Source organism: Dunckerocampus dactyliophorus, chromosome 19 (assembly GCF_027744805.1).
Source record: "Dunckerocampus dactyliophorus isolate RoL2022-P2 chromosome 19, RoL_Ddac_1.1, whole genome shotgun sequence".
Taxonomy (NCBI): domain Eukaryota; kingdom Metazoa; phylum Chordata; class Actinopteri; order Syngnathiformes; family Syngnathidae; genus Dunckerocampus; species Dunckerocampus dactyliophorus.
The window spans coordinates 16,361,096-16,388,445 of NC_072837.1; the positions used below are offsets into that span (position 1 = coordinate 16,361,096).

At 42.8% G+C, this 27,350-nt stretch overlaps 2 protein-coding genes across 4 annotated transcripts in view; one reads left to right on the top strand and one right to left on the bottom strand.

Moving 5' to 3' along the window:
• The first annotated feature begins 271 nt into the window (after positions 1-271).
• Positions 272-27,350, top strand: part of ccnk (cyclin K) — a 61,720-nt gene continuing 34,641 nt past the window's right edge. The window contains exons 1-5 of one of the 3 annotated variants that reach the window (XM_054761429.1): positions 272-321; positions 437-571; positions 3,420-3,578; positions 13,751-13,845; positions 17,636-17,782. The gene's annotated coding sequence lies outside the window, so the exon portion shown is untranslated. The remainder of the gene's footprint in view (positions 322-436; positions 572-3,419; positions 3,579-13,750; positions 13,846-17,635; positions 17,783-27,350) is intronic. The other 2 variants (XM_054761430.1, XM_054761431.1) reach the window with 2 other exon arrangements.
• The window catches only part of bcl11bb (BCL11 transcription factor B b), a 45,432-nt gene continuing 24,676 nt past the window's right edge, over positions 6,595-27,350 (bottom strand). The window contains exon 3 of the mRNA XM_054761426.1: positions 6,595-11,514. Within this exon, the coding sequence (XP_054617401.1) occupies positions 9,452-11,514 (2,063 nt within the window). The 3' untranslated portion in view covers positions 6,595-9,451. The remainder of the gene's footprint in view (positions 11,515-27,350) is intronic.

Sequence of the window (27,350 nt, forward strand, 5' to 3'; positions counted from 1 at the left end):
ATTGTATTGTATCACCACACTGCCTCAATACATTTCAGGGTTTTAAATCAATATATAAATTATTAATTTATTTAAATCAATCATATATTTAATTAATACATTAATTAAATGTCATATATTCTTTATGCTGTGACATGAAATACACTACTTTTTTTTTAATTTACCAGACTCATTAGGTGAATTTGCAAAGTATCGGTATCATATCGGTATCGCCGATACCAGACTGTATGGGATCGCATCGGAAAGGAAATCAGTGGTATCGCACAACACTCGCGTGCACCTGCCTCAGCATTAAGCAGCACTTACCAGGGTGGAAGAAAAGTAGGTCCCACCAACCGTCTATCATTTAGACATGATTTCAGTCATTTCATTACTTTCCTGTTAATGCCTTAAATGACCTAAGCATCATTTTGATTTGACAATCGATCCTATATAGGGCATAAAGAGCTATTACTGGAGGTATTGATTAGTATCGATCAGCACATCACTACTACTACCTGGTAAAGTGAAGCTTCCAGAGGGTTCTGATACGGGATGACTTTCATGGTTTTGGACTTGCTGCGAAGACAAGGTAGGCGTTTAAAGGACATTTTACTTTGTTACCTCCAACAGTGTGTTGGTTCCTCAGCTAACGTTAGCCACAAGCTAGTCATCAGCATTCCACCGAAGATAGTGTTCCTTGTTTGCTACAGTGCTAAACTTCTTTTATGTCTTTCAAGAATGCTTTTCATTGAAAGGGACTGTGTGCTACCTGCTCTGAATTATTTTTCTCTCTCCATTGTACGTAGTTTTTGCCCAAATTAACATTTTCAAGGCTAAAGATGGCTAAATAAACTAAAATACACACTCAGTACGAGAGGTCCCTCGTGTATGACGGTTAATTGGTTTCAATTCCCGCGATATAGGATTCACTATTAATAAATGGAATAATTTCAAGATGGAGCATAGAAAACTAGTATATGACTTTCTAAATACGTTTTTTTAATCATTATTAGAACCCTGCAGACATGTAATAAAATCCCTATAGTCAGCTTTACACTTCTATTATTCTTCAATTCAAATTCAATTTTAATAAATTGTTGCACAGCCCCAATAAGACGACTGGTGCTCATGGCTGTCACTCACGGCTGGCTCATACATACGAATACATACAAACATGTAGATACTGTACATGTACAGCTACACGTACAGTACACGCTCGTAGCACGTGCTCATACACAAAAGCAGTCTCACAGGAGCCACCAACAATTTTCAGTCCTGCTGTACTTATGATTTACATTCACTGATAGCTAACGTTTGTAGCTAAACATTGCCAAATTGCTATCATTGGCTGAAACATAACTAATGGCCGTGCATGTTATGTGGTACACAACTCAAATGCTTGGAGCAGGAGGAGCATGTCTGATGCAAATAGCCCCCTGAACGTGTTACTAAGAAAGACACTCAAACAGTTCTCAAGAGCATATGTGTTTTTTGTTCTAAACACAACTTGCATTGTTATTCTCAAAGAAGATTTAGACATATTTTGGCATAAAAATAATAAAATCAATTCTCATATGCTCAAGCTCTGAATTTGAGCAAAAGAAAATATCAAAGAAAAGGTTGACGTGAACTGGAAGGAACGTGGTCCAAATCATCACTATCTCTATGAAAATATATTTTTAAACTAAAAATAAACTAAAATATGTGGTAACTTGGTAAAGGGGTGTTGCACGGGCCAAGGGACAAGGACATGAATTTGTTTTTGTGTGATAGAACAGTCATAATAATGCATGAATTTTTGCAGAGATGCTGTTAGTTAAAGTTTTCTCTCAAATACCAATATTCTACACCCCCCCCCCCCCCCGGTTCCCGCTAACATATTACACCTCAGTCCCTACCCTAATCAGTCCTGTTCCCCCAGCCCCCCAAAACCGAGCCAATTAATCGCCCGTTATTAAATAAAGGCATTAAGTGCTTATATTAATTTTTCTACGTAATCTAAAATGGTCTCTGCCATTCTCTCCTGGTTGCCTGGAATCTGATTGGATATTTGGATATTTGAAGCGGTCCACAGATGGTGACTGTCCCCAAGCAGCCTAGAACCACACCTCCTGCCCCCAAAACTATGGTGTCAACAATTCTCTTCCTGAATCCAACAACATCCTCTCCGTATAAGTGATGGCAATATGGACACGGGACAGACTAGAATATTGGGAGAACTGTACCAGCTCTTATTGTGGAGCTTGTGGAGCTTGTGGTCAAACAGCAGACAACACTGATGAAGATGTTGGTTGCCAGCGCGCTACTTACTGCATTCTAGGAGTGCATATAAGCGCCGAGATCAAAACATGAGGAGATTTCTGGTTTGGAGAAAAGCTGAATGGTGAGAACAGGACAGCCAGAAGCCAATCAGACTGTGAACTATGGCATGGCTACTATGAATGATAATAAACGGGATATGGCTGTTTTTTCCATCAGAGTAAAACAGCTGCTAGTTGATGTTCAAGCAGAATCTGTAGTAATTCTACATTTAAAGATTTGTCAGATCAACCCACGTAGATGTTCAGACTTGTCTGCACCCTTAATCGCTGAGTGCTTCTATTGATGCTCATTGCATTTGCATCACTTTCAAGCAACCGCGATCACTGGTTCCGTTTCATAACATACGTCATACATAGAAGAGATCCGGTTGACAAGTTAGCGACGTGGTAGCTATATTTAGCGAGCAAGTGTTTCTTGCATCGTGCATTTATTCGGTAATTAAATATCAGCCATCAATACCAGTCTGCCAAGCAAGTGTGCGGGAGCACCTCTGTACCGCCGTGCATCGCACGTCTGAAAGCTGCAAAAAACCCTCCACAATGCAACTCACCAATGACCAACAGAGCCAAGAAGGCAGAGCTGGACACAATCCTCCGTCGCACGCCTTACTGGTGAAACACGCATGGGGGTCCAAAGTGTGGTGCAGGGGTCATCTGTGGAATGTGGCTCATTGCAGAAATAAAATCAACAAAAACACAACAAAAGTGGAAAAATAAAGCAAAAAAATATAATGTAACTAGAAAAGGCTAAAATGTTGATAGTAATAATCACTAAAAACAAGGAGAAAAACAATGAGCGGTGTTATTATTATCCATCTTCTATGCCGCTTATCCTTATTAGGGGTCACGGGTATGCTGAAGCCTATCCCAGCTGCTTCAGGCGGGAGGCGGGGTACACCCTGGACTAGTTGTCAGCCAATCGAATTATTATTATTTTATTATTTTCATATAGTACCATAACAGTGGTTTATTTGGTTTAAAAAAATGTTGACAATGATATAATTCTTTGAGCATCAGTTTGTGGGACAATAAGCATTCCTGCATTGTTTTGTGGCTCAGTTAAATAAAAAGGTACTTTTATTCAAATTAATGGTAAAATCTCATCTTGTCTCGTAGACCCAATCTTGTGCATCGTCTCGTCTCGTAAGTTGGGTGTCTGGTGACACCCCTACTGCATATACACAGGAACAGCACAGGTGGCTTACAATGTTGACTTATGGCCGACTTACTGGAACTTGAGGAAGGAGTAAGAAGATCACGACTATTTATGTCAAGGTATGTGTGTGACCTGAGAGATGTTTACCCTGGAACGTGTCATCTAACTAACCAAATTAACCATATCGGTAAGGACAAATGGAAAAACAGGAACATATCAGTAAATGAGGTTCTTTGTTCGTGCCGCCCCGGTTCTCCCAGAATCATCCCAAACCACAGCTGTCAAGTGACCGCCACCCTCCTCCAAATGAGTCCCCCTCCCTCTCCCTAGACGGTTCCCAAGAGGCGGCATCTGGGCTGGATTTCCTCTCCCAGCACGCTCGTTGGGCGGGCAGCGCCGCTCGACTGGAAACGGGTCAGGGACACCAGATTAGTACGTCGGTATGTGCAGAGGGGCCGGTGGGGCCCAAGTCCTGTGATCCACCAGTAAAGTAGGATCTCTGCGGCGGGGCTGTGGTTCAGTGCGGCCCGGGAGGCGGACCGCAGTCCCTGCTGACACCCTGTTCCCCGAGGACATGGTTTTACTCCAAACCGTGATTTCCCGTTTGCCTTCTGGCGACTGGAAAGGCCTCAGCACCGACGGTGACGGAGATGCGGCACCTCTCCGCCACCAGCGCCTCGGGCCGGGTCGCTGTCGGCCTTTTCAGGAAAGAAGTGGCCGGAACGTTTGTGTGGCCTCTGATTATATGGGGACGCTTAAAAAAATAAGACGCTTCAGTACAGGAATAATTCTGCCAAAATAAATTGCATAATTACACGTTTGAGGTTGGCGATATGATTTATGGCTTTGCAGAAACACACACGGCGCATACGACTTTGTTCTCGGGCATGTCAAGATGACGCCTGGAATGTCGCATAGATGGAAACGTTCGCTGTTTGTTTTTTCTAACGTGAGTTCCCACCAGGACAAGGGGCATCGTTTGTCATCTTTTAAACTTTTATTGTTTTTGGTGACCTTTTTTTTTCCCCAACATGAAATGAAACATGTGCGGAGAGTCATGCAAGTCCAATTGTTGTGTCAGTAGTCGTGCCACGGCAAGGTTAGGGCTTGTGGGAACATGACATCCTCTCAGTGTGCGCATTTCTGTTGACCAGAAGACCAAAATCCTTAACATGGCACCCAGATGTGTCCGCCTGCAGGGACACACACACACACACACACACACACACACACACACACACACACACACTTGGGAATGTCTGAAAGCCATCCTTCCTGCAGCCTCCAAACATTGCACAATTTGTAGCTGCATTTGGATTATTTTTAGAATATCTCACCCTGGCAATTATTCCGTGATGCTGAATTATGCATGATGCCGAGACGTCGCAACACTTCCATGTGTGAGGCGAGAACGGCGACGACGCGCCCCGACGATTCTCCTTGGACGTTTTTTTTTTCTTTCTTTCTTTGCTCATCTGTCTGCACTGTATGGAGGCACACAACACACATATCACACACTCGCACACCGTCGCCCGGAGGCTGCAGCGAGGTTGGGCTTGACTGATGTTGGCCCCATATCAAGAAATACCTGACGGGTCCCCTTACTCACGCCGCCGCTCCTTGGCGAGGCGTGAGACTGTCAAGTGCTCGGCCCAGAAGCCAAAAATCTGTGACTCATATTTGCAGCTATTCCGTTTCCTCACCAGGGAGGGAGGGGGTGGGACAGGGAGGCCCACCGCCTCCGCCATCCACAGACGGGTCTTCGTTCGTCGGTGACGCCGCTTCGTCTTCCTCAGTCAGAACAGTTTGTCTGCGTCCCGTCTTGCCCTGGAGAACATTTGGCAGAATAACCGCCAGCTAAGATTCCTCAGTTGACGCCCGTGACAGGTTTTTGTCAGGCCAGAAAATATTAAAACAAACCTTTGGACGTCATTCCCCGGCAGCGTGAGTGACGAGCGGAGCGGAGGCTTCTCCGAGCATGATTCCCATTATTTGTTCCATACGAAGCGTCATGAGACTTCAGCAGTGTGCTAACAGTGAAGCACTGCGGTATACGTTTCCGAGCCAGACCCTGAAGTCACAATAATTTGCATATTATTTGCATGAGTCTTTTTAATTAACTCATATAAATAAATATTTTGTGTTATCAAATAACCAAAAACCAATTTTTTATAGATTTTACTACTTTACATAAATCTTACTAAAATAACATAGCTGCACAGGGAAGTAAAAAAAAACTTGTTTTTGTCAGATGCTAAAAATATTATTTTAAAATTAGTTATTTATGTTTTTCATCTATTTACGGACAAAAATAAGCTTGTTTTTAAGTAGCCCAAAATTATGTCAATTTGATACTATTTGAGATGCTATTTTTGGACAAAATCTTACTAAATTCTTTCACTTTTTTTTCTGCGGTTGGTGTGTGGAATTTTACAAAATCTATGCAAGATTTACAATAAAACAGTAAAAGTGTGTCCTCCTGCAACACACTCTTCAAAAACGGCTGACATGCAGTGCTAAAAACTTCATTTCCACAAAAGTTTTAATCAGAATTTCAAAGCAGGGTTTTATTTTCATAGTATTCTTTTTGTATTATTATTACACACAAATAACACCAATTTAATTACTCATTGGAATGTATTACCTTTAATAGAAAATCCTACTAAATGATCCATTTTGAACATACGTTCTATTAATAATAATAATAAAAAAAACTTTAATCCAAAAAGAGATGCGTGTTTTCTGCTGTAGTGATGCTACTCTTATGCAGATTTCAGAGAGGACAGCATCTAAATAAATATAAAATGGGACAAATTGTCTTGTAAAGAAAAGATACTTGAAAATTTAAATAAACTTGTTAAGGTGAGTCACTGCATTTGTCATAATTCGTATGTGCTGCATAAGGGCATGAATATTAATTGCTTAGTTTATTTGGGATTATTTCATTGTCTGCACTTCTAGCAGCTCCAGTGTGAACTTTTGTCATCATCAAAGGTGTGATTCATTGATGCGGATCGCCTTCTCTTTTTTTCCCCCCTGCCCGCATGCGTTGCCGTGGGAACAACGACAATACGACACGCGTGCAATCAGCCCGGAATAACAAAAAGAAACAAAGAAAGCGAGGAGCGTCTTCAATCATAGAGCAATTGCAACATTTATTGAAGTGTTGGCTTTCTTGTATTGATTTTTCAACACATTACAAAAATACATATATGCTCCAAAACAGCAGGTGTGTACTGTTCTGAGATCACGTTTTTTTTGTTTGTTTTTTTTCCACAATGATGCACTGCCCCCACCCCTCCCCAACGTCCTCCCCTTTCCCACCCCAAACTAAAAAGGAACAAGGAAAACTATTTTGTACAAAGAGCCAAAGTGAAAGTTGTGAAAAGTGAAAATGTTTTGCGTTTGCTTGTTTTTTTTTTTTTTTTCAAATGACAGTTGAGTGTCATCACAAGACCTTCAAGCAACCATGAGGACAAAAAAAAAACAACAAAACAAAACAATTAAAAATAAACATGATGTCCATTTTGAAAAAGTGTCCCTGCACATTTTATCTCAGTCCATTTTTTAAAATTATTTTTAATTCTCCTGTCTTGCAAGTCCTGCTGAGGAGAGCTTAGCCAAACGACAGGAAGCCCCCTTTCAAAATAAAACAACATGGCACCACTTTCTTTAGAAAGCATGATTGATATTGATTTCCTTGAGAGAAACAACCCCTCCTCCCGCATACAAAGCTGCTGATGGCATTCCATGGAACAACACTTGATGATGCTCATAGTACACATTGTAGTATTCTCATGGATGGCATACTTCAACGCTGTAAAGTAGGGGTGTCACGAGATTGGGTCTGCAAGAATGAGACGAAATGAGATTTTAACATTACTTTTAAGAAAAGTATACTGAATAAAATCAATGACAATATATTGCAATCTACTAATTTAATTTCTACTACTTTACACTCTTCTGCAATCTGTATGTATGCTAGCGGCCCCGCCTCCGCCCACTGAGACAAAGAGACTGTATGACTGACTAAAGGGCTCACTCTGTTCATGCTGTTGTTCTATGGAACAAATACTCCAAGGTGCTGAAACCAATGCACAGAGTGAATGCTCTTCCTGCCTGTTTGGAGACGACAGACGAGGAAAACAGAAACGCATTCACATGGTATCCAGTTCATCTTCGTTTATTGTGTGATTAATTTATTTCTTTATCGACACAGGACTAGTGTCCACAAATTATTTTTTTTCTGAGCGCGAAATCTTGTCATGTTTTAATCTTTTGACACCCCTACTTTAAACGTATCGTATCAATGAATGGTTCCGCTCCTCTTGGCCCAAACTCGAACTGATAAAACTCCGCCTTTTGAGGCTTTTGTTGGCTCAGTAAAGAAAATTTGCCACGGTGGGACAAAACGGTGACAAGGGTGAAACATTTTCCAAGCGGGGCTGATTGTGAGCTGAAAATGAAAGATGGCGTCTCCTCCATCTGCTTTCATGTGGCTTCGTTGTGTCTCCCTCCCAGAAGACGATGTGGCCTGTTGATGTGCATTTGGCTACAAAAAAAAAAAAAAACATTTCATATGCTTCCAATTTCATTTGAATGACTCGTCTGCCTGGTCAAGGATTTTTTCTCACACGTCTTTATCCCCCTCCAGTTCCAGTCTTTCTTTTTTACTACAAGACTGGAGGTCATGCGGCCAGATGTGCTCAACATTATCATAACTCATATCCACTTTGCATTTTTTTTCAGGTTTTTGTCACCTCTTCTGGGAGGAGAGACAGCAGAGAAGTCGGCACAAGTCGCAGACGCTGAATGGCTTTTTTATTATGGAGGGAAGGAGGGAGGGGCGGCCTGAGGTCAAGGTGGGGGGTCGGGGTGGAGCGGTGTTAAAAGTGGGCGTCAAAGTGGGACAAGGCAATAACACACGTACACGTACACACACTGGATGACGCAAGCAGCTGGTCTTCTTGATTGTTTTTAGGCCGCCTTTTTCAGAACAGTCTGGGGGGCTACTTGAGCATATATATTTGGAAAAAAAACAAAAACAAAAGGAAACAAAGAAAAAGTCAAAACAAATGGAATATATTTACATAAACAGGACTGTTCCCCTCTCACATTAATCACAAGTAGTCTTAAGTTATTCAGCATATTAAATATGGTGGTTCCGTCCTACATGGGGAATGTTGCGAGCATCAGCTAATAAACGTTAACTCCATTAAGTGCAACCTTTTTGTTTTACGTCCTGACTGAAGCGAGGACAGCAATACAGCAACTGTATTTGTTTTAGGTTTTTTTTTTTTTTTAATTCACAAGCCTATGTTTAAAAACCACAAAATTTCCCCCCAATAAATTAATCAGGTGGATAATGTTGGATTTTTTAAATCCATCCTTGTGTTATTGTCAGGCTGACATCAGTGCTGGAGAGGAGGGGATGGATTGTAGTCCGCTGCTGCACTTCTTCTAGAAAACAATGACTTTGAAAAGCCAAGCGCTTCACACACGTTTACTCTCACATGATAATAAGCTTCCTTATAGGACAAAACAAATTATTATTATTATTATTATTATTAAGGGAGACTTCTTTCCAATTTTTTCTTTTTCAGAAATGAAAAACTTTGAGCACATTTCAAAAAAATTAACTCCATATGAAATCCCACAAAGATGTATCTGCACATGCCAAATATCATTACAAAAAAATCCAATAAATACAGAAATTATTGCACAGTAGAAAGGCTCCATGGAATTCCTAAACTGATCAAATCCTCATACGGCGCTCCGGACAAGGTTAAAAGTTTCCCTTTTTCTGTTAATATTCTCAGGCGACGAGGGAAATTTAAAAATCAACATCAATCAGTCTCATTTTTTAATGTAAAGAGATTATCCAGCCATGCCCCTTTTAGAAGTAGTCATAGGGAAGATGTGTGCGCATATATATGTATTTATGTGTGTGTGTGTGTGTGTGTGTGTGTGTTTGTATGTGTGTGACTGGCGCTTAGCTTCTGTCCGCTTGCTCCAGTTTGACCTCGCTGGCCATCAAGTGTTCGCCATGCCACTTCTTCATGTGTTTCTCCAGCGTGCTATACACGCTGAAGGGCATGTGGCAGATGTCGCAGCGGTACACCTCCTTGCCGAACTGGCCGTGCGTCTTCATGTGGCGCGTCAGCTTGGAGCTCTGTGCACAGGCGTAGCTGCACAGGTCGCACTTGTAGGGCCGCTCGCCTGTGTGGCTGCGCCGGTGCACCGTCAGGTTGCTGCAGTTCTTGAACACCTTGCCGCAGTACTCGCACGTGTCGTTGCGCCGGTCCTTGGAGCTGGGCGGCCGTCCGGGCCCGGGGCCACGCAGGAGGTGCGGCGTGCTGCTGCCACTGCGGCCTGATGCGCTACCGCCCTCCATCAGCTCCCCCGGCGGCGTGGAGAATCTCAGGCTGCCCGTCTCGGAAGAGGAGTGCTCCGAGGAGGTGGCAAAAGGGGACTGGCGGGAGTCGGTAAACCCCAGGAAGGGCTCCCGAATGAAGTGGCGCGAAGCGGCATAGCCGGCCAGGAGCTGGGAGTAGACGTTTTCTGGGGAGATGAGCGGGAGTGTCGGCGGGAGCTCCAGCTGCTCCCTCTCGATCTTGATCCTTTTGTTGTTGTTGGACGGGCTCGGGCTGGTAATGGGTGTGGGTCGCCGCTGGAAGAGCCCTGGGAAGGATTCGGCTTCGGACACGCTGATCCTGCCGTTCATCATGGGACGGGTGTCCTGCTCGTCCTGCTCCTTGTCCTGTTCCCTGTCGCTCTGCCGCTCTCTGTCCAGGTCGCCCCCGTTGGTGCCGTCCCCATTGGGCTGCCTTTCCAGGCTCCTCTTATTTGGGTTCAGTCTGAGATGATTGTCAAGATGGTTGTAGGGGTGCATGATGCCCACTCCCCCACTCTCACCTACTCGTTCCCCGCCCAGGTGCTTTTCCTTGGGAGACTGCCTGGGCCCGTTCTCCCTGTTGGGGTTGAACTCCTGCGAGTCCTCGCTTAAGTTAGAATCTGGCCGACTTCCGTTCCGCAGCTCCTCCTCCTCCTCTTCTTCTTCCTCTTCCTCTTCCTCTTCTTCCTCCTCCTCCTCGTTGTCCATGCTCACGCCTCTTGCATCAGCCTCCTGGCTCTTTTCTTCACCTTCGACTCCCTCTCCTCTGTTTCCTGGCTCAGGGGAGCCACCCATGGAGCCGGACTTGTTGTGCATGTGTGTTTTCATGTGCCTCTTGAGCTTGCTGGCCTGGGAGCAGGCATGATCGCACAGGTGACACTTGTACGGCCTCTCTCCGGTGTGACTGCGGCGGTGTACAATCAGGTTGCTTTGGAACTTGAAGATCTTGCCACAGAACTCGCACGACTTGGCTTTAGCTGCCACTTGGTTCTGACCCTGGGCATCAGGGGGGCTTGAGGAACCATGTCCCGCCTGCGAGGTGGGCGGCTGTGGGGCGTAGGTGAGGAAGGCCGGCGGTTTGGAACCTGGCTGGAAGAGCGTGGGACTGAGCAAGCGATGCATGGGTGGCACGCGGTTGGGCGACAGGGGGGGCGTGGGACCCCCATTGTTGTTGGTGTTGCCTGCTAGTTCTCTCAGACGTCGAGAGAAGTCCATAGATGGGGGCTCCATGGGTGTCAACCGCATCACCCTCTCGAAGGCACTGGGGTGCTGGGAGAGCAGCCCCATCTCCTCCGGGCCTAGTCGCTCCAGTGGGGGTCTGGGAGGAGGCGGAGGGCTGACAAAGGGTGGCGTCGCGGGCAGCCGGGTCTCCATGAAGCCTGGGGGAGTGGGGTGTTCCCTGAGCAAGGGCGCGGCCATGCGGAGAAGGTGGAAGGGGTTGTTGGTGTCGCCCAGGAATGTTGGCAGAGGGGAGCGGGGCAGGGCGTCGGCACCCGGTGGGGGCGGCAGGGCCATGCGGGGGGTGAGGGAGCAGTTGGCCAGGTGGTTGTCCAGGTAGATGCGGATGCCATGAGTGTGCTGGGCGTGCTGGAGCAGGAACCAGGCGCTGGTGAAGGTCTGCTTGCAGCTGGTACAGATGTAGCTGGAGGGCTCATCTTTGTCTGGTGGGCGGAGACAGGAAGACATTTAGTCAAAAAATTTAGACATTGGGTAAATGTTTAAAAGTTCTTCCACTTTTGTCGTTATAGTCATGTTTGCTTGTCTGTTGTGTGTGATGTACTTCCTGTGTGTGTGTGTGTGTGTGTGTGTGTGTGTGTCTGCAGGCTAATGCAGATGGCAGGTATAGTGCCCTAAGGCCACGACACATTATGCTAATTTTGATGTCAGCTTGGCTTTAATATACAGATCCATCTCGTCTTTGCTGTCATTTCCATACGGAGGCGGGGGGCCCATCTTTGGGGGGGGGGGGGTTAATATAAGAAGATGGAAAAGGGGGTGACATATAATATTGGAAAAAACAAAATCCAAACAGTGTAGTCAGTGGCTGCAGCAAACACAAAGAGGAGAGGACGTCCCTGGTTGACAAATAGCTGCTTTAAACGTTGTGACTTCATGAAGCCAAATGAATCGATCAGTCACTGCGACGCGGCCTTTGTTGGGATTTATCTAATTCAATGCAGACAAAGACGCTCCTAACGGCATCTGCATCTACTTATTTGTCATCGCCGGCTACCGCGGCCCTCCTCCCATTTCTTGATGGAAGCTTGATGGAACCCGTGTGATCTCTCTGTCGTAATAAAAGTCTCCCATGCAACGCACCTCCAGAGGACACCAGCGCCGGCTGATCCCGGATCAGTGTCTGCTAAAGGAAGTTAATTTGGCGCTCTGATTGGTTGAGCTCCCCTCCTGGGCTTGGATGTTAGAAGTATGGGGGTGTGGGGGGCCAGGTCAGAAAAGGCTAATGAGGAGCTCATTTACTGATTCTGTCACTTTTTCTCTGCTATTAGCGCAGATCTGTTGCACTGTTTTGGCTGGGTGGGACGCGACCTGACTGCTGCTGCTAATGTGTGTGTGTGTGTGTGTGTGTGTGTGAGTGTGTGCGACGAGTGGCGGGCTGCCTGCCTGTGTTTAGTTTGGCTTGGCTTCACACGGCCGCTTGGCAACACAGAGCTGGACAGCTTAGCAGCTTTGGACGGGGAGACGAGAGATGGAAGGAGGCGGTTGAGGAGGAGGGGGTGCGCAGAGTGGAGGAGGTGGGGGGCTTTGAGGAGTAGACATGGTTGGGCAAACACACACACACACATAGGGCCCTGAGGACTTTGTATCATCTGATCGCCAAACATGGATCAATAACAAATCAGGATTATAGTGAGAGACCACTTGATTTATCTTTATTTAACTTTTTTAATATTCCATCTCCATCAATGCATGCATGTGAGCCAGCCCAATAAACATACCCCCATTGCCCCCCCAACCCCCCATCCTGCACTCCCCTCCCCAGCCGCCACAACTGCAACGCATTTGCATCTTGTCATAACTTAGCCCGCCGTGCCATATGCCGGTAAGGGAGGCGTGTCGGCTAATAGAGTGACAGCTGATGGCTGCTGCCTAATGACCACCAAAGACACATTTCATCAACTTTTCAAACAAGCAAGCTGAGGGGGCTGGGGTGACGGGGCCCGAGGAGGGGGGAGGAGAAGAGAGAGAGCGTGCACAAGTACTGTACAAAATTAAAAACTATAATACGTCCATATTTATAAAACAAGAACTTGTTACAGCTAAATTTATTGAGTAAGTGGAGCGTCTTAGGTAAAGAAACATAAAAAAATATAACTTTCTGACTCTGCGAATGCTGACAAGGAAATACCAGCAGCAATGTGTTCCCTCGCAGGCAATTTAATTTTATGATTATTATTTACATGTTTTGGTACATTTTTGGCGTCTAAATTACATCACTTCCTGTGTGGACAGGAAGCAGGAAGTGCTTAACTATTCCTAATAGTTTGACCCTAACGTGTAGCTAAAAAAGCTGAGGAAAATACTGAAAACTGTAAACAGCTTTTTTCAGTCTCAGTAAATGCAGGATTTCTTGCTCCAGCTGTTGGTAAACATTTAAAAATATTGTAACTTTTAATCTTCTAACTCTGCTAATGCGTACTAGAAACCGGCAACAGCAATGTGTTACCTCACAGGCAACTTTAGTGTATTTTTAAAATACTTTTGAACAGGTTTCATGCAGCGTTGCCCTTTTTTGGTGTCCAAATTTCATCACTTCCTGTTTAGACAGAAAGTTTGGAAGTGAGCCATCAACCTGTTTCTAATAATTGCACTCTCACCATCAGCAATTTGTTACCCATAAGGCAGTTTTAATGTGTTTTTTTATATGTTTTCAAACAGGTTTCATGATGTTATTCCCGTTTTGTGTCGAGATTGCATCATTTCCTGTGTACACAGGAAGTAGGAAGTGCCAGCCATGTACACTATCCAGCCATGTTAGTATCCATTGATTTGATTCATCTGAACCATCATAATTCTGTTTTTTATTGAACGTTTGTGTGTAAAGTGTGTAAAGTGTTGATTGTATTTGATCTTAAAAGAGTTGAGTATTTTACTTGCCATTTATGTTTTAATCGAGCTTGAGGCTTAGTCAGTCTTCCTAGCATGCATGCGCTCTAATTTACTCATTTAGAAGACTGCCTTTACAAAGATATTTTGATTGATGCTGTCATAGAGGCATTCTTTTTAATGCATTCTTTTTAATCTGTGTTTTATTTTGCTTGCATACTGAGCTGTTTCTAATATTGTTAAGCCAAATATAAAGAAGCTAAGCCAAATATCCAAAACAGATGTGTTGTTTTTGTAACAGTGGGATTGTCTTTTTTTTTGCAGCCATACATGCCAACATTTGCATTTAAAAATAATTATATATTAATATGTATTAATTTATTAGTTTTTAATTGTTAAAAATGTTAATAAATTATTACATTTATAGTTTTAATAAATATATATAGTTTTATAACATTTTATGAAATTATAATTATTAAAAAATATTTATTAATGAAAGCAATTAATTAATTAGTTGTGTCACAAGGTCTCGTGCCACAAGGTCTCATGAGATAAAACGTGACAAGATTATTCTTTCAGAAAAAAATAACTATCTCGTGAGCAGTCGGCCTGGGACGATAATAAATAAAGGAATCACATAATAAATGAAAATGAACTCGATAATTTTGCCGGCCTTAATATATTGCCATGTGTGTGCGTGTCTGTTTTCCTCATCTCTCGCCTCCAAAAAGGTAGGAAGAGGATTCATGTGCGTTTGTTCCATAGCACAACAGCATAAACAGAGTTGAGCCCTTCTGTCAGTCATACAGTCTCTTTGTCTCAGTGGGTGGAGGCGGGGCCGCTAGCATACACACAGAGTGCAGAAGTAGCGTAGGAGAAATGATATTAGTAGATTTCAATATATTGTCATAATATTTTTTTCGTTGTATTTTTCTAATTCTGTCATTTCTGTAATGTTAAAATCTCATCTTGTTCTCGTAAACCCAATCTTGTGTATCCTTTTATCTCGTGAACCGAGTGTCTCGTGACACCCCTAGCATTGATATATAAAATATTTTGTGGAAAATGAGGAAATATAAGGGAAATTCTGGTCTTCAGGGGGGTGCTGGTGTAAACACCCGACTGCCTACTATGGTGCCACCGTGTTATTTTATTTTACTGGTGTGCTTCTTTTATTTTGTAGGCCTGACTTCGCCGACTACAGGATGTATTACGCCGGTGCTGGAGAACTGGACCGGATTTTAAAAAATGATCATTTCACATAAAAGTAAAATCATGTAAAACTATTAAAACGGGGAGCGCGGCACAGCAAAAGGGCAAAATCCGGTAGTTTCCTGGTGAAAACAGGAGGGTTGCCATGTATGGTTACAGCTCCTGTATTGGACCTCATTTGATTGTGCAGGTGTAGCGAATCAAGTGACTGGTAAGTGTATACAGTACCCAGTCACACACTTGTTGGCTCTGGGCATTTTAACTCGTGCCAGTTGGATAATGAAGCTAGTTCATGCTATGCTTCAGTTAGTGGCAATTCCAAACAAATTGTTTGCATTGTTGACCGCTAAGGTCAAGTAGCAGTTACATATTGATCACAGTATGTGACAACGATTGGCTTTTGTTGATCAAAAAAGGCAAACTGTGTTTCCTCAAACAACCAAGATGGCGGCAGTGATTGTTTTCCGCCAGAGACCTTTACATAGGCAGCTGCTGACGTTTCTGGCCTCGGCGCTCCATTCCGTGGAGCCCGGTTATGTCCAGGTGCGCTCATGTTTGCCAGCGTTCCCACGAAACGGGAACACAATGGAGACCGGAGCGCCCGCTTGGGAGGGCACCACTTGGTCGTGTGCATCAAAACAAGAGCGACTGGCCAGCAGCCCTGGAGGAAGTTATTAAAACGTTGGCACAGGCACGCAGCGCAACCGAGGTGGGCCGCTAATAACGCTCTCCTTCTCTTCTTTTCTTACTAAAACCACCGGGCCAATTAAAGCCGTCTTCGTGGGACTGAGATCTGAGCTTTACATCACATTTTATTCCTTCCAGATTGCCTTTTATAGCCATTATTGTGCCCTAAAAAGTACAAACAAAATGCCAGCCAATGAAGAAGGGGAGCCGCCGTATTGACTGCTCGCATATGGCCCACGTCGAAAAATTGGTGCGAGCTCATCGTGGAGAGGGGAGGGGGGGTGCGCGAGGTAGACAGCAGGCATATGGTGTAGACATGTGGATTTGTCTTTAATTTAGGAATTCACATATGCCGTCGCTCCCGCCTGAGTTTGATTGTAAAGCCTGAGCTCCCGCCATCGACGCCTGTATCGCAACCCCTCTCTAATCTGGAGGGAGGCACAGCCAAAAAAAACACATGATAGTCACTGAATTCTGTCAAGCATGCAAAGTTATTGGAGTGAATAGTCGTGCTGAAAGACTACCAAATGGAATTTGAAAATATAGTCAAGCTAACACTTAACAAAATGAATGCATGTCATGAATAATAGTGTACAGCATGATTATTAAAAGTATGACTGTCCAAGTCATTGCTAACCATGCTGGCAGCGTCCCAAGAGCTTGCTTGTTTACGCAGTAAATGACGTAATACTAGGCATGGGGCGGTTACCGGTTTCAAGGTATACCACGGTATGAAAAAGTTCCGGTTTCAAAATCACTAACATTGTGCATCATACAGTTTCCACAATATGAGAGAATGTGGAGGTCACTACAATGCTTTGTCACGTCCCGCGTTATTCCTCGCAGTCGGAACTGGACTCCCATGTGTTGCCGTAAGTCGTTAGCTGCCTCATTAGCATTGAGCGGTGCCGCTAAGGCCGCAATGTTGTGGGTGGACATATTACTCATGTGGAGGGTCACCAAATGTGGAATGCGATTGAGAAGGAGACAGGAGTGGAGGATAACTGGTATCAAGCGTTTATTCCCCACTGAACCACAAGCAGCAACCACTGAAGAACATCTCAGTTGCTAACAACAATCACATGACCCGGAAACGCAAGTGTGTGGAAAAGCGCGACCTGCCACTACGAAATAATGATGTAACATTACGAGTTTTTTAAATCATTTATGTTGTGACCCTCTTGAGACACTTGATTGCATTTATTTGCATTTCACTTTGTTTGTTTGTTTTTTTTACTAAGAAAATATCTATTGTGTTGTGACTTGGAGGATTAGCTACAGTACCTATTTTCCACTTTCATTGTGTTATATGGTTTAAAAATGACTTTTTTCTGTTTTCAATAAAGATATTTCAAAATAACACATTTTAGAGCTGTAATTGCAATACTGTCAAACTGTGACATTTTTGCCCAAGGTTATGATGCCATCACAATGTCATACCGGCCCATGCCTACGCAATACCAACAAAAGTAAGGTAAAGGTAAAGGCAACAAAGTGTATTCTCTCCTGTTCGAATATACCAAGACAGGCTTAATGAACCATTCAGCTAAAATTTCAGATAAAAAGTCACAGAAAATGTGGTCTAAAAGTTGAATAAGACTCCAAACGAAGCGCTTCCCAGCCTCTGTCGGATTTTGTGTGTGTAAACTCAGAGGTGGTCAGTATCACGGTTTGATTATTGCCCACTCGCTATATCACGTTTTTCAGAAATGTATTCATTACCTCATTCAATACCAAGACATAGTTATACATTTTTATAAACCTGAATGCCCGATCCCAACAATCTATTAATATGTCTTTTCCTTTTTTTTGCACTAGAGGCAAAAAGAGGTGATGATGCAACGCCCCACTAAAGCATTTCACTTCAGAGCAATTTTAAGCCTTAAAGAGGCCACAAGGTGGCAGAAGTGCATTTGATGAAAGCTCGACAGAGATGCAGGAAGGAGGAAGTGAGAGAGCATAGAGGTGAGTAGTGTGCAGGTTACATATTGCAGGGAAATTTTAACGCATGCACACACACAGCTCAGTTCCAAATGTGAAAATCGTAAATACCTCATGGTGTTATATTTGTAAATAAATTGTTATTTTGATGTAAAACAACCGCTTTTTTTGTGTTCCGCCAACATCGTCTAAAATGGCAGGTACTGAAGGGGCTGTCTTTTCAAAAATGGCTGGGATTGAATGAGTTAATAAATGATGGCTGCTTGGTGGTAGGCTATGGTCTATTTTAGTCAAAACACATGTAAATAAACTGATATGTGGTATTCTAGTCACTAGGCGGCAGTAATGACACAAAACTTTGAGACATTAGCTTACATTACATTACCTTAGCAATGCATTGAAGTCAGCCATGGTTGGTTTTTGGCTTCTTAAGTTTAGAGGAAATCAATCCAAGCCTAACTGGCTAGCTGGCTAGCGTGCTAGCTTGCGGCCGTCTTGAGTCCCTGCAGCATAAGTGTTGCAATGTGTTGTAAACAATGAATAATAGAAGTATAAAGGTGGCTATAGGGGTGTTATTTCATGTCTACAGGGCTCTAAGAATGTTAAAAGCTATATTTAGACAGTCAAAAGCAGGTTTTCTATGCTCTAACTATGAAAATATTCCATTTATTAACATTGAATCCTATATCGTGGAAATTAATTTAACACAGTTGGGTCTGGAACCAATTAACAGCCAAAAACGAGGGACGACTGTAATGTCTTTTTGCAATGGGGGGAAAAAATGACGTGAAGTTTTCATTTCAATGAATGATTTAAACTTCCATGAATTTCTATGGGGAAAAAATGCTTTCAAAATCCAAATGGATGAAAGGTTTGGTCAATTCTGAGTGCGTAGTCAAGCTGATGCAGTAGCCCAACGAACTCTACTGAGGTGTGTCTTGTGCACGTGCACGTCAGCATTCCTGGGGAGGGATGCAGGTTGGCTCCACTGCTCCGACATTCCATCAAGGGCTACGCGGCAACAGATTTACACTCGGAACAAAGCCCCCCGCAGGCGAGGCCACTGGGACGCAAACCTGTCCCCGCTAGCCCCTCCCCTCCTTCAGCCTTCCCCGTGCACGCTCACATGCGCACACACACACTAGGGAGCGATGTGCACCTGTCAGGGGTTAGCTGACACCTCTCCTGCTGGCAAAGCAGCTCCTCATTAGCATGGCTGTGATCTAGGGGTCCCCGGGGGTCCCAACCTCCACACCTCACCCCCGTGCCCACCTCGAACACCTCTCCTCCTCCCGTCCCACCCCACCGCCCCTCCTTCCTCCTCCTCCTGGGTTTCCCACTCCGCTCTGATGGCTTGTTTGTCATGAAGGCGGCTAATCAAGGGGCCACGGGGGCCGCGCGGATCAACCGGGGACAGCGAGCTGGGGCGATAAGCCGCCGCCTTGGCGCGCGTCGGCTGGCTGGCTGTCACACGCACTGCATGTTGGGAAAGAATGGGGGGGGACAGAGCGAGTCTGCGGAGGGTGGCAGTAGCAGGCAGGGGGTGAGGCTCTCACACAGTGTGGCTGGCTCCATGCTAACTGGAACCAGCTTCAGCCTGCTAACCATATACATCTGTGTGTGTGTGTGTGTGTGTGTGTGTGTGTGTGTGTGTGTGTGTGTGTGTGTGTGCAGCCAATACAAGCGACTAAAATGCCTGACAGCACAAAAAGAGGATTTAAAGTAACAGCGCTCTCTGATGTGTTTAGTTCCAAAAACACAGCTAAGCTAATTTCTCATCCAAACCAATATACACCGGAACCTCAGTTTTCGTCATCAATCCGCTCCAAAAGGTCAGACGAAAACCGAAACATATGAAAAGTGAATAATTGTTTTTCCATAGTAAATAATGTCAATCTAATGAAGCAGCTCCATACTTATGTACTACGAGTTCTTTGTTGTTTGTCAGTCGTGTTTCTCACATTCTTTATCAAAGTTTGGCACTTGCATCTTTCTTTGGCGTCATGGTGGGTTATATTATTTTTTTTAAATCACACACGACATTCAGAAATACGCAGCGTGCTGGAATGCCTCTTCACCTCAAGGTGCACAGTGCTTTTAGGAGGAAGAATGGAGTCAGAAATTAAGTTGTTAATTGTTCTGTGTGTGTTCTATGAACAAACAAACCACACAAACACACACACACACACACACACATACACATTCTAAAGATGATTATAGGATTCCCTGGCTGCGCTCTGTCTATAGTGTCCCAACTCTAAAAGAACTACTATGCACTCTTCACAGACGCTCAGTCATCAAAGCCTGGATGCTTATTTGGGTTTGGCTGTAATGACAATATATCTAATAATATGTTATCTATCTAAATATATATATATATATTGTATATATAAACTGTATCAGTTTGAACTTCAATCAAAACAAGTGAATGTTGACGATAAGCATAGCCATGATCAATTTCTATTTCTAGATTTTTCATGATTGACGGTCATTTGATGATCCACTGATGATCTACCACGTGACGATTGCTATGTCTTGAATCAGTGCGACCGATTTCATGGCCTGGCAGCAACCACGAGTGGGGGCCATTAATGCAGGCTAGCTGCCTAAACGGGCTGCGGTCGAAAATGAAAACAGGAAGTAAACAGGAAGCAAGTCTGAGGCAGGACCGTTTTCAGCTACAGTGCAACCTAGCTTTTCCTGATTATTCCATTCCAAAGGGTCCGTCAAAAAACAAATCCTATGATAACTGAAACCATGTTTCCCATTGGAAACAATATGAATCCGATTCATCTCTTTCACACACCACACTTAATATCAAACAATTATCGTTGAACATGCAGAAAACAATTCAAAATGCCTGTGAAGTAGAGGTGTCACGAGACGAGACAATACACAAGATTGGGTTTTGAGAACGAGTTGATTGTAACATTACTTTTCATAAAGGTACAATGGAGAAAAATATTAACAGTATATGACAAACTATTGCAATCTACTAATATCTTCTGCACTCTAAGTGTGTATGCTAGCAGCCCCGCCTGCACCCACAGAGACAAAGAAACTGCGTGACTGACAAAAGGGCTCACTCCGTTCATGCCGGTGTTCTATGGAACAAACGCGGCAAGGTGTTGAAACCAATGCACAGAGTGAACTCTCTTCCTTCCACGCATGCACATGGCAATATACTGAAGCCGAGTTCATGTGATTAATTTATTTGTTATCGTCACAGGCCTAGTGCCTACGAGACGTGTTTTTCTGAAAGAGCAATCTTGTCATGTTTTAATCTCGCGAGATCTTGTGACACCCCTACTATAAAGGCATAGAAATGAGAAATGAAATGGAGAACGTGCAAGAGCCGAGGCAACATTTTGCCAAACAATTTGCATTGAAAACCGAATCGCGAGGGGCGAGGTTTTACTATAAATAAAATAGGTTGTCAGTAAACGTTTTTGCGAATGGAGTGAGGTTCCTGTGGCTGGGAAAGTTGGTGTCAATGTTAATTCCGTAATATCATAACTTTTCCCCCAACCTAATCAGCCAAAAATTACAACTTTAGTTTGTTGTTTGTTTTTCAGAATATTCCGAATAAAAAAAAAACAACAATTTATTTTTCTGTAATATTTCAACTCTATGCACTACAATGACGTTATCTTTCCTCATCATGTTGCCAGTTTATTTTCGTAAAATTACGGCGTTTGCTCGTTAGAAGACAACTTTTTTTCTCTTAACATTTAGACGTTGTTCTCGTAAGATTCCTTTTGTTTTTTCCAGTTCTGCTGTTTTTTTAAATTTTCTAAGTATTTCAGCTTTCTTCTTGTCAAATATCCCGTCGTAATTATGACTTTAATTATTATGACTATAAATAAAATATGTTTTCAGTAAGTGTTTTTGCGAATGGAGTGAGGTTCCTGTGGCAGGTGAAGTTAGTGTGTCAATTTTTAATATGCCGGGCTGGCTTTCACATGTTGTCAAAAAGACGTGTGTATTTGACAGTGCCGTTTAGCGCTGAGCCTCAGGCCTTTCTCATCTGCTGTGTCCTTTTGTTGAAATAACACTGTTGATTTGATATCGTAGTGGGGCGCAGGTTCCCAAAGTGAGGTACACGTACCCCCAAGGGGACGCACAATTATGAGGGCGCCTGAATGCCTCACGGCGCAAGGAGAACGGCGCAGAAAGGAGACAGAGCATGAAGTTCTTCATTGCTCTGTGTGCGTCACATGAACAAATTAGTACGTCTGATGATTATTTTGTGCATTAAGAGTGTTTAATTTTAAAGATTTCATTTATATTGGTGTTCCAATACCCGCACGGTGCAAACCTGTCACTGTGAGTGGGGATCCCCCCGAAAATGAAGCTTCATGGTTGGTATTTTTGTACTTGGGGTCGTGATTGTTAAACTTTCCTTTTCAATTTGGTATTAAATGAATATGCAGACTTAAACCATAGCCTTCGTGAGTGGACAAAAAAAGTGAATCTCAAATTCAATCCATTCAAACTGATGAAGGATGCCAACATCAGACTGGAATAAAAGATACGTAGGATGATTACTTATCTGTTTTTATCCAAATGTGACCATGCAAAATACACATTTTCGACACGGAAGTACAATATCATGAATGAACCAATTCATTATGTTCAGTATTTCAAGTTAGCATGAAAAGGTGTATGTTTTTAAGTGTGCAGGAGTAGGGGGTACATGGCTTTAGGTCACATGTCTGAAGGGGGCACTGTAAAATGTTTGGGAGCCACTGATGTAGGGAATGTATTTGCCTAGTTAGGACTTAACAGGAATAGGAAACTAGGGAAAGAAATTGTCCTTAATTGTAATTCGGTCTGGCAAAAATAAATCAAAAGTCAACTTGACAGAATGCAGAATATTTTGTGGGAGGGTGCAAGGGACAGGAAATGAGGAGGAGTCCACCTGAGATAAAGAAATAGCATTGGAATATTATCGTGGAAAGGAAATTAAACCGTTTATTCGCTGTCTTTTTTTTTTTTTTTGCGGCGGGCTGCTGTGTGCGGAGACGATGCAGCCCGTCTAGGCGAAGACAGCCAGCCCGGACGCGACGCAAGGCAGCCCCCGCCGCCAAGTGTCATGTGAAACCACAACTAATTGAATTGGAAAGTTGGAAAGTGATGAAAACCCGATGAGTCAAGACCGCAGTTGAAGCCCCAGCCCCCTCCTGCACAAGAAAAATATATTGATTGAATTTGCTAAGTGAAACATTCCCACCCTCCCTTTTTACGTTTCACCTCCCAGCTTCCTTTTTGTCTTCTGACGTGAGCACCTCAGGACCCTGAACTTCCTCTATGCTCTGACTTTAGCCCTGTGTGTGTGGGGCGGGCGGGCTGGGCGGGGGGGGGGGGCGTCCTCAGGCTGCATTAGCTAAGCGCACTGTGGCGTTTGAGCCCAACACATCAGGAAAGACCCCAGTGGAATGCACTTGTGGGGGTCTGTGGACAAAATGGAGGACACCCGGTCGGCGGCAGCGAGTGAGGGGGAAAAGGAAGCCTGGTAAAAACGTCGAGGAATACGAAGAAGAATAAGAAAAGAAAATTGCAGTCTGTTGAGGAAGCAAAGGGAAAATGCTTTTATCATTACCACCTGCGATTCTATTGTTAATAGCGGAATCACCAGCACTTAAATCTGGCGTTGTAGTGCGGCTCAGCGGGCGACTGCAGCAAGGAAACAATGGCGTCATCGCTGGGTAGAACAAATAAGAGTGGGGGAGAACATCCACCTTTTAATAATAAGCAGGGAGAAAAAGCAGAATGTGAAATATTTCAAGGAAAAGGTCACTGGCAGCCGTTTAGATGTGCAAAAAAAAAAGATGTTTGATGGCGTCCAAAGATAAAAAGCGGCTTTGACAATGACTTTGAGCGTTTACATCCAAATGAGCTTGAGTGTGGCCCCTCAGGGACGCCCACTTTGTCTGCACTGTCAATGTCCCATTCACCACCACTCAATGCCGTATTGACTCTGCTATGTCGGGTTATTCGATTTTTCATTGGATCAATGCGCTTTATACCGACAGCGCGCCCACGCCTTCCCGCACATGGAAAAGCGAGAGAAATTCTGAAGAAATGTCCAAATGTCCTTCTGCGGAAGCTCTAAAAGAGACAAGTACAGTTTCCTTTTGTGGTTCAAATCATCCACTGTGCACGTGCGTGGCTGTGCACATGCCCGTTGAAGCCTGAGCGCCGCACGATGTTCATAATTAGGGGTGTCACAAGATCTCGCAAGATTAAAAGGTGACAGGATTTCTGGTTCAGAAAAAAATGTCTAGTGGGCACTAGGCCTGGGACAATAAATTAATTAATTAATCCCACAATTGTTTGAGTAAAGAACTCAAACAATGTACAGAGATGAGCAAATTCAAAAAACAATACAAGCAGTTGATGTTTGCCAAATACAAGGCAGAAGAGTCCTGATTGTTCTGTCAGGTTTGTTATTTTATTTTATTTATTTATTTTTTTTTATTAATGAAATTTTATTTTTTATTTATTTATTTATTTTTTTTTTAAATTTTATTTGTTGTGTTAAAAAAAAAAAAGCTTTGTTCTTATTTATTTATTTAGTATGGTCATCATTATTATCATTGTTATGAATGTTCTTTCTTTTTCGGGGGGAGGGCTATCTCACCGTTATCTATTATGTGTTATCCTATCACTGAAAACATGACATGGAAAGCAGGAAGTGAACAACATGTACTGTACAAGAGGTAGAATGGATGGGGGGTAGGATTAAATAAGCTTTGCTTCTTCCTACTCCTTTTGGACATGTGGAACTGTGAAAGAATGATTCATGAGATGTATTCCATTGTAACCTTCATGTTCAAATAAACTAAACCAAACCAAACCAAACCAAACCAAACCAAACCAATAAATGGATAATTTTGCCCGCCTAGATATATTGCCATGTGCATGTGTGTCTGTTTTCCTCGTCTCTCGCCTCCGAACAGGAAGGAAGAGGCTTCACTCTGTGCATTGGTTTCAACACCTTGGCGCGTTAGTTCCATAGACAAACACCCTTTTGTCAGGCTCGCAGTCTATTTGTCTCAGTGGGTGGAGGCGGGGCAGCAAGCATACACACTTAGAGTGCAGAAGCGTGTAATGTTAGTAGAAATTATATTAGTAGATTGCATTATTTTGGCATATATTTATTATATTTTTTCATTGTACTTTTCTTAAAAGTAATGTTAAAATCTCGTCTCGCCTCATAGACCCAATATCGCGTATCATCTTGTCTCGTGAACTGAGTGTCTCGTGACACCCCTACTTTTATGTTACAGACATTTTGAATTGTTTTCTGCATGTACAACTATGATTGTTTGATATTAAAAGTGTTTTGTGTTAACACCGTTGAGTGTGTGAAAGAGATTAATTGGATTTACTGTATATTGTTTATATGGGAAAAATGGTTTAGGTTATCGCACGATTCGGTGTTGGACGGACCCTTTGGAACGGAATAATCAGGAAAACCGAGGTCCCACTGTAGTTCAACATGGTCCTGCCCCAGACTTCCTTTTTACTTCCCGTTTTCATTTTCGACTACAGCCTGTTGAGGCAGCTAGCCGGCATTAATTGCCCCCACTCATGGTTGCTGCCAAGCCATGAAATCGGTTGCATTGATTGAAGATGTAGCAGTCATCACGTCGTTCAGATCAATCATGAAAAATCCACGTGTCGCCCCATTCTCCAAGACCCAATCCAGTGTGTCGTCTTGTGACACCCTTATTTGTAATGTAGGAACCTACCACCACGGGTCTCTGAACGCAGCACGCCCGGCCTCGTCCACATGATCCGGTTTGTCAAGATTTGTGTTTAAATGCGACGTGTTGCCTCATCCAAATTTGCAAGCGAGCTAATTAGCGCGCTAACCCACAAACAAAGCGGTGGTAATTGCGCTGATGATGCCGCCGCTCCGCTCGAGCCTGATTTTGGAAAAAAAAAATGCGTCGTCAAATTTGTTGGTGATTTATTGTTGGTTACAAACGATAATTAATTGATGATTTTTAAAACAATAACTCTAATCATGTCAAATTCATTTAGTTAGCCAAGTGTTTACGTTTGTCATGAGAATTGACAACAATGCATTAGTGTCGTTTGCAACAAACAATATTGTTAATGTTTATTCTTTATGTTCACTAATGAGCTCCCCCTTCAGGTGTCAAGTGGTGCTGAAACACAAATGAAACCTAAGTTACAACAAGACATATACAGTGGAAACTTGGTTAGCATCTTGAATTCATTCCAGAATGTCCAACTCTAACCGAACCGGACGTGATACCAATACATTTTTCCCAAGAAAACATGTGAATCTAATTCAGCCGTTGCAGAAAGCCAGAAATGTTAGCGCAAAACACATTTTTATAGTTTACAATTATATTTGTATATATATTATAGTTGCAGAAAACAATTTGAAATGCAATCTAATGATGAATGAATGGCATAAATTAACATTTAAAGTTACTTTTATTGCAACATACTTCTTATATAATATTCATATAAACTTTCTTCTTGAAATATTATGTCTTTTTGTTTTGTTTTTCATAATGTTGCGACTTAAAAAAACATCATAACAATAAGGACAATAACAATAACAACATAATAATTCAACTGTATGCATTATTATGTATGACATTATTTTTCAAGTTTATTCTTGTAAAATTAAAAAAAAATTTCCTGTTAGAAGACAACTTTTTTCTCTTAATATTATGATATCATTCTCATAGAAAGAAAGAAAGAAATAGAAAGCTTTTTTTAAAATATATTTTGACAATATTCTTGTAAAATTACTGCTGATTTTTCCATTTTTGGTGTTTTTTTGTTTGTTTTAAGCTAGCTAATAGGATGCTAACAATGAAGGGCATTTTGTGATTTAAAAAGATACATCAAAAGCACAGTTGGACGAGCGCCATATTGTACGCCAACCGAAAAAATCTACACAAAGGGAGGCAAAATTGTGGCCTTAAAGTCCACTGTATAAGCTAACAATATGCACAGTAAGCTATCGATGCTTACTGTATTAACGTAAAAACATTTTAACGTTGCTATTTGGAAAAAGTAAAAGTTTAGGAAAGCACTGCCAACAAAACTGAATAGTAATGTTAGCGCTGATGCTAGTTTGATACAATGAAAGGGGGTGCCACGAGAGTTTAACATTACTTTTAAGACAAGTACAATGAAAAAATATACAAAAAATAAATGATCTACTAATAAAATATCTACTATGTTACACCCTTCTGCTCTTTGTGCGTATGCTACCGGCACCGCCTCCACCCACCGAGACAGAGACTGTATGACAAAAAGGGCTCACTCCGTTCATGCCGTTGTTCCATGGAACAAACGCTCCAAGGTGCTGAAATTAATGCACAGTGTGAATCCTCTTCCTGCCTGTTTGGAGACGGGAGATGAGGAAAACAGACATGCATGCACATGGCAATATATTGAGGCTGGCAAAACGATCCATTTCATTTTAATTTATTGTGTGATTTAGAAATGTATTTATTATCGTCCCAGACATTTTTGTCGGAATGAGAAATCTTGTCACAAATCTTGTGCTAAACCATTTCACTATGTGATTATTGTA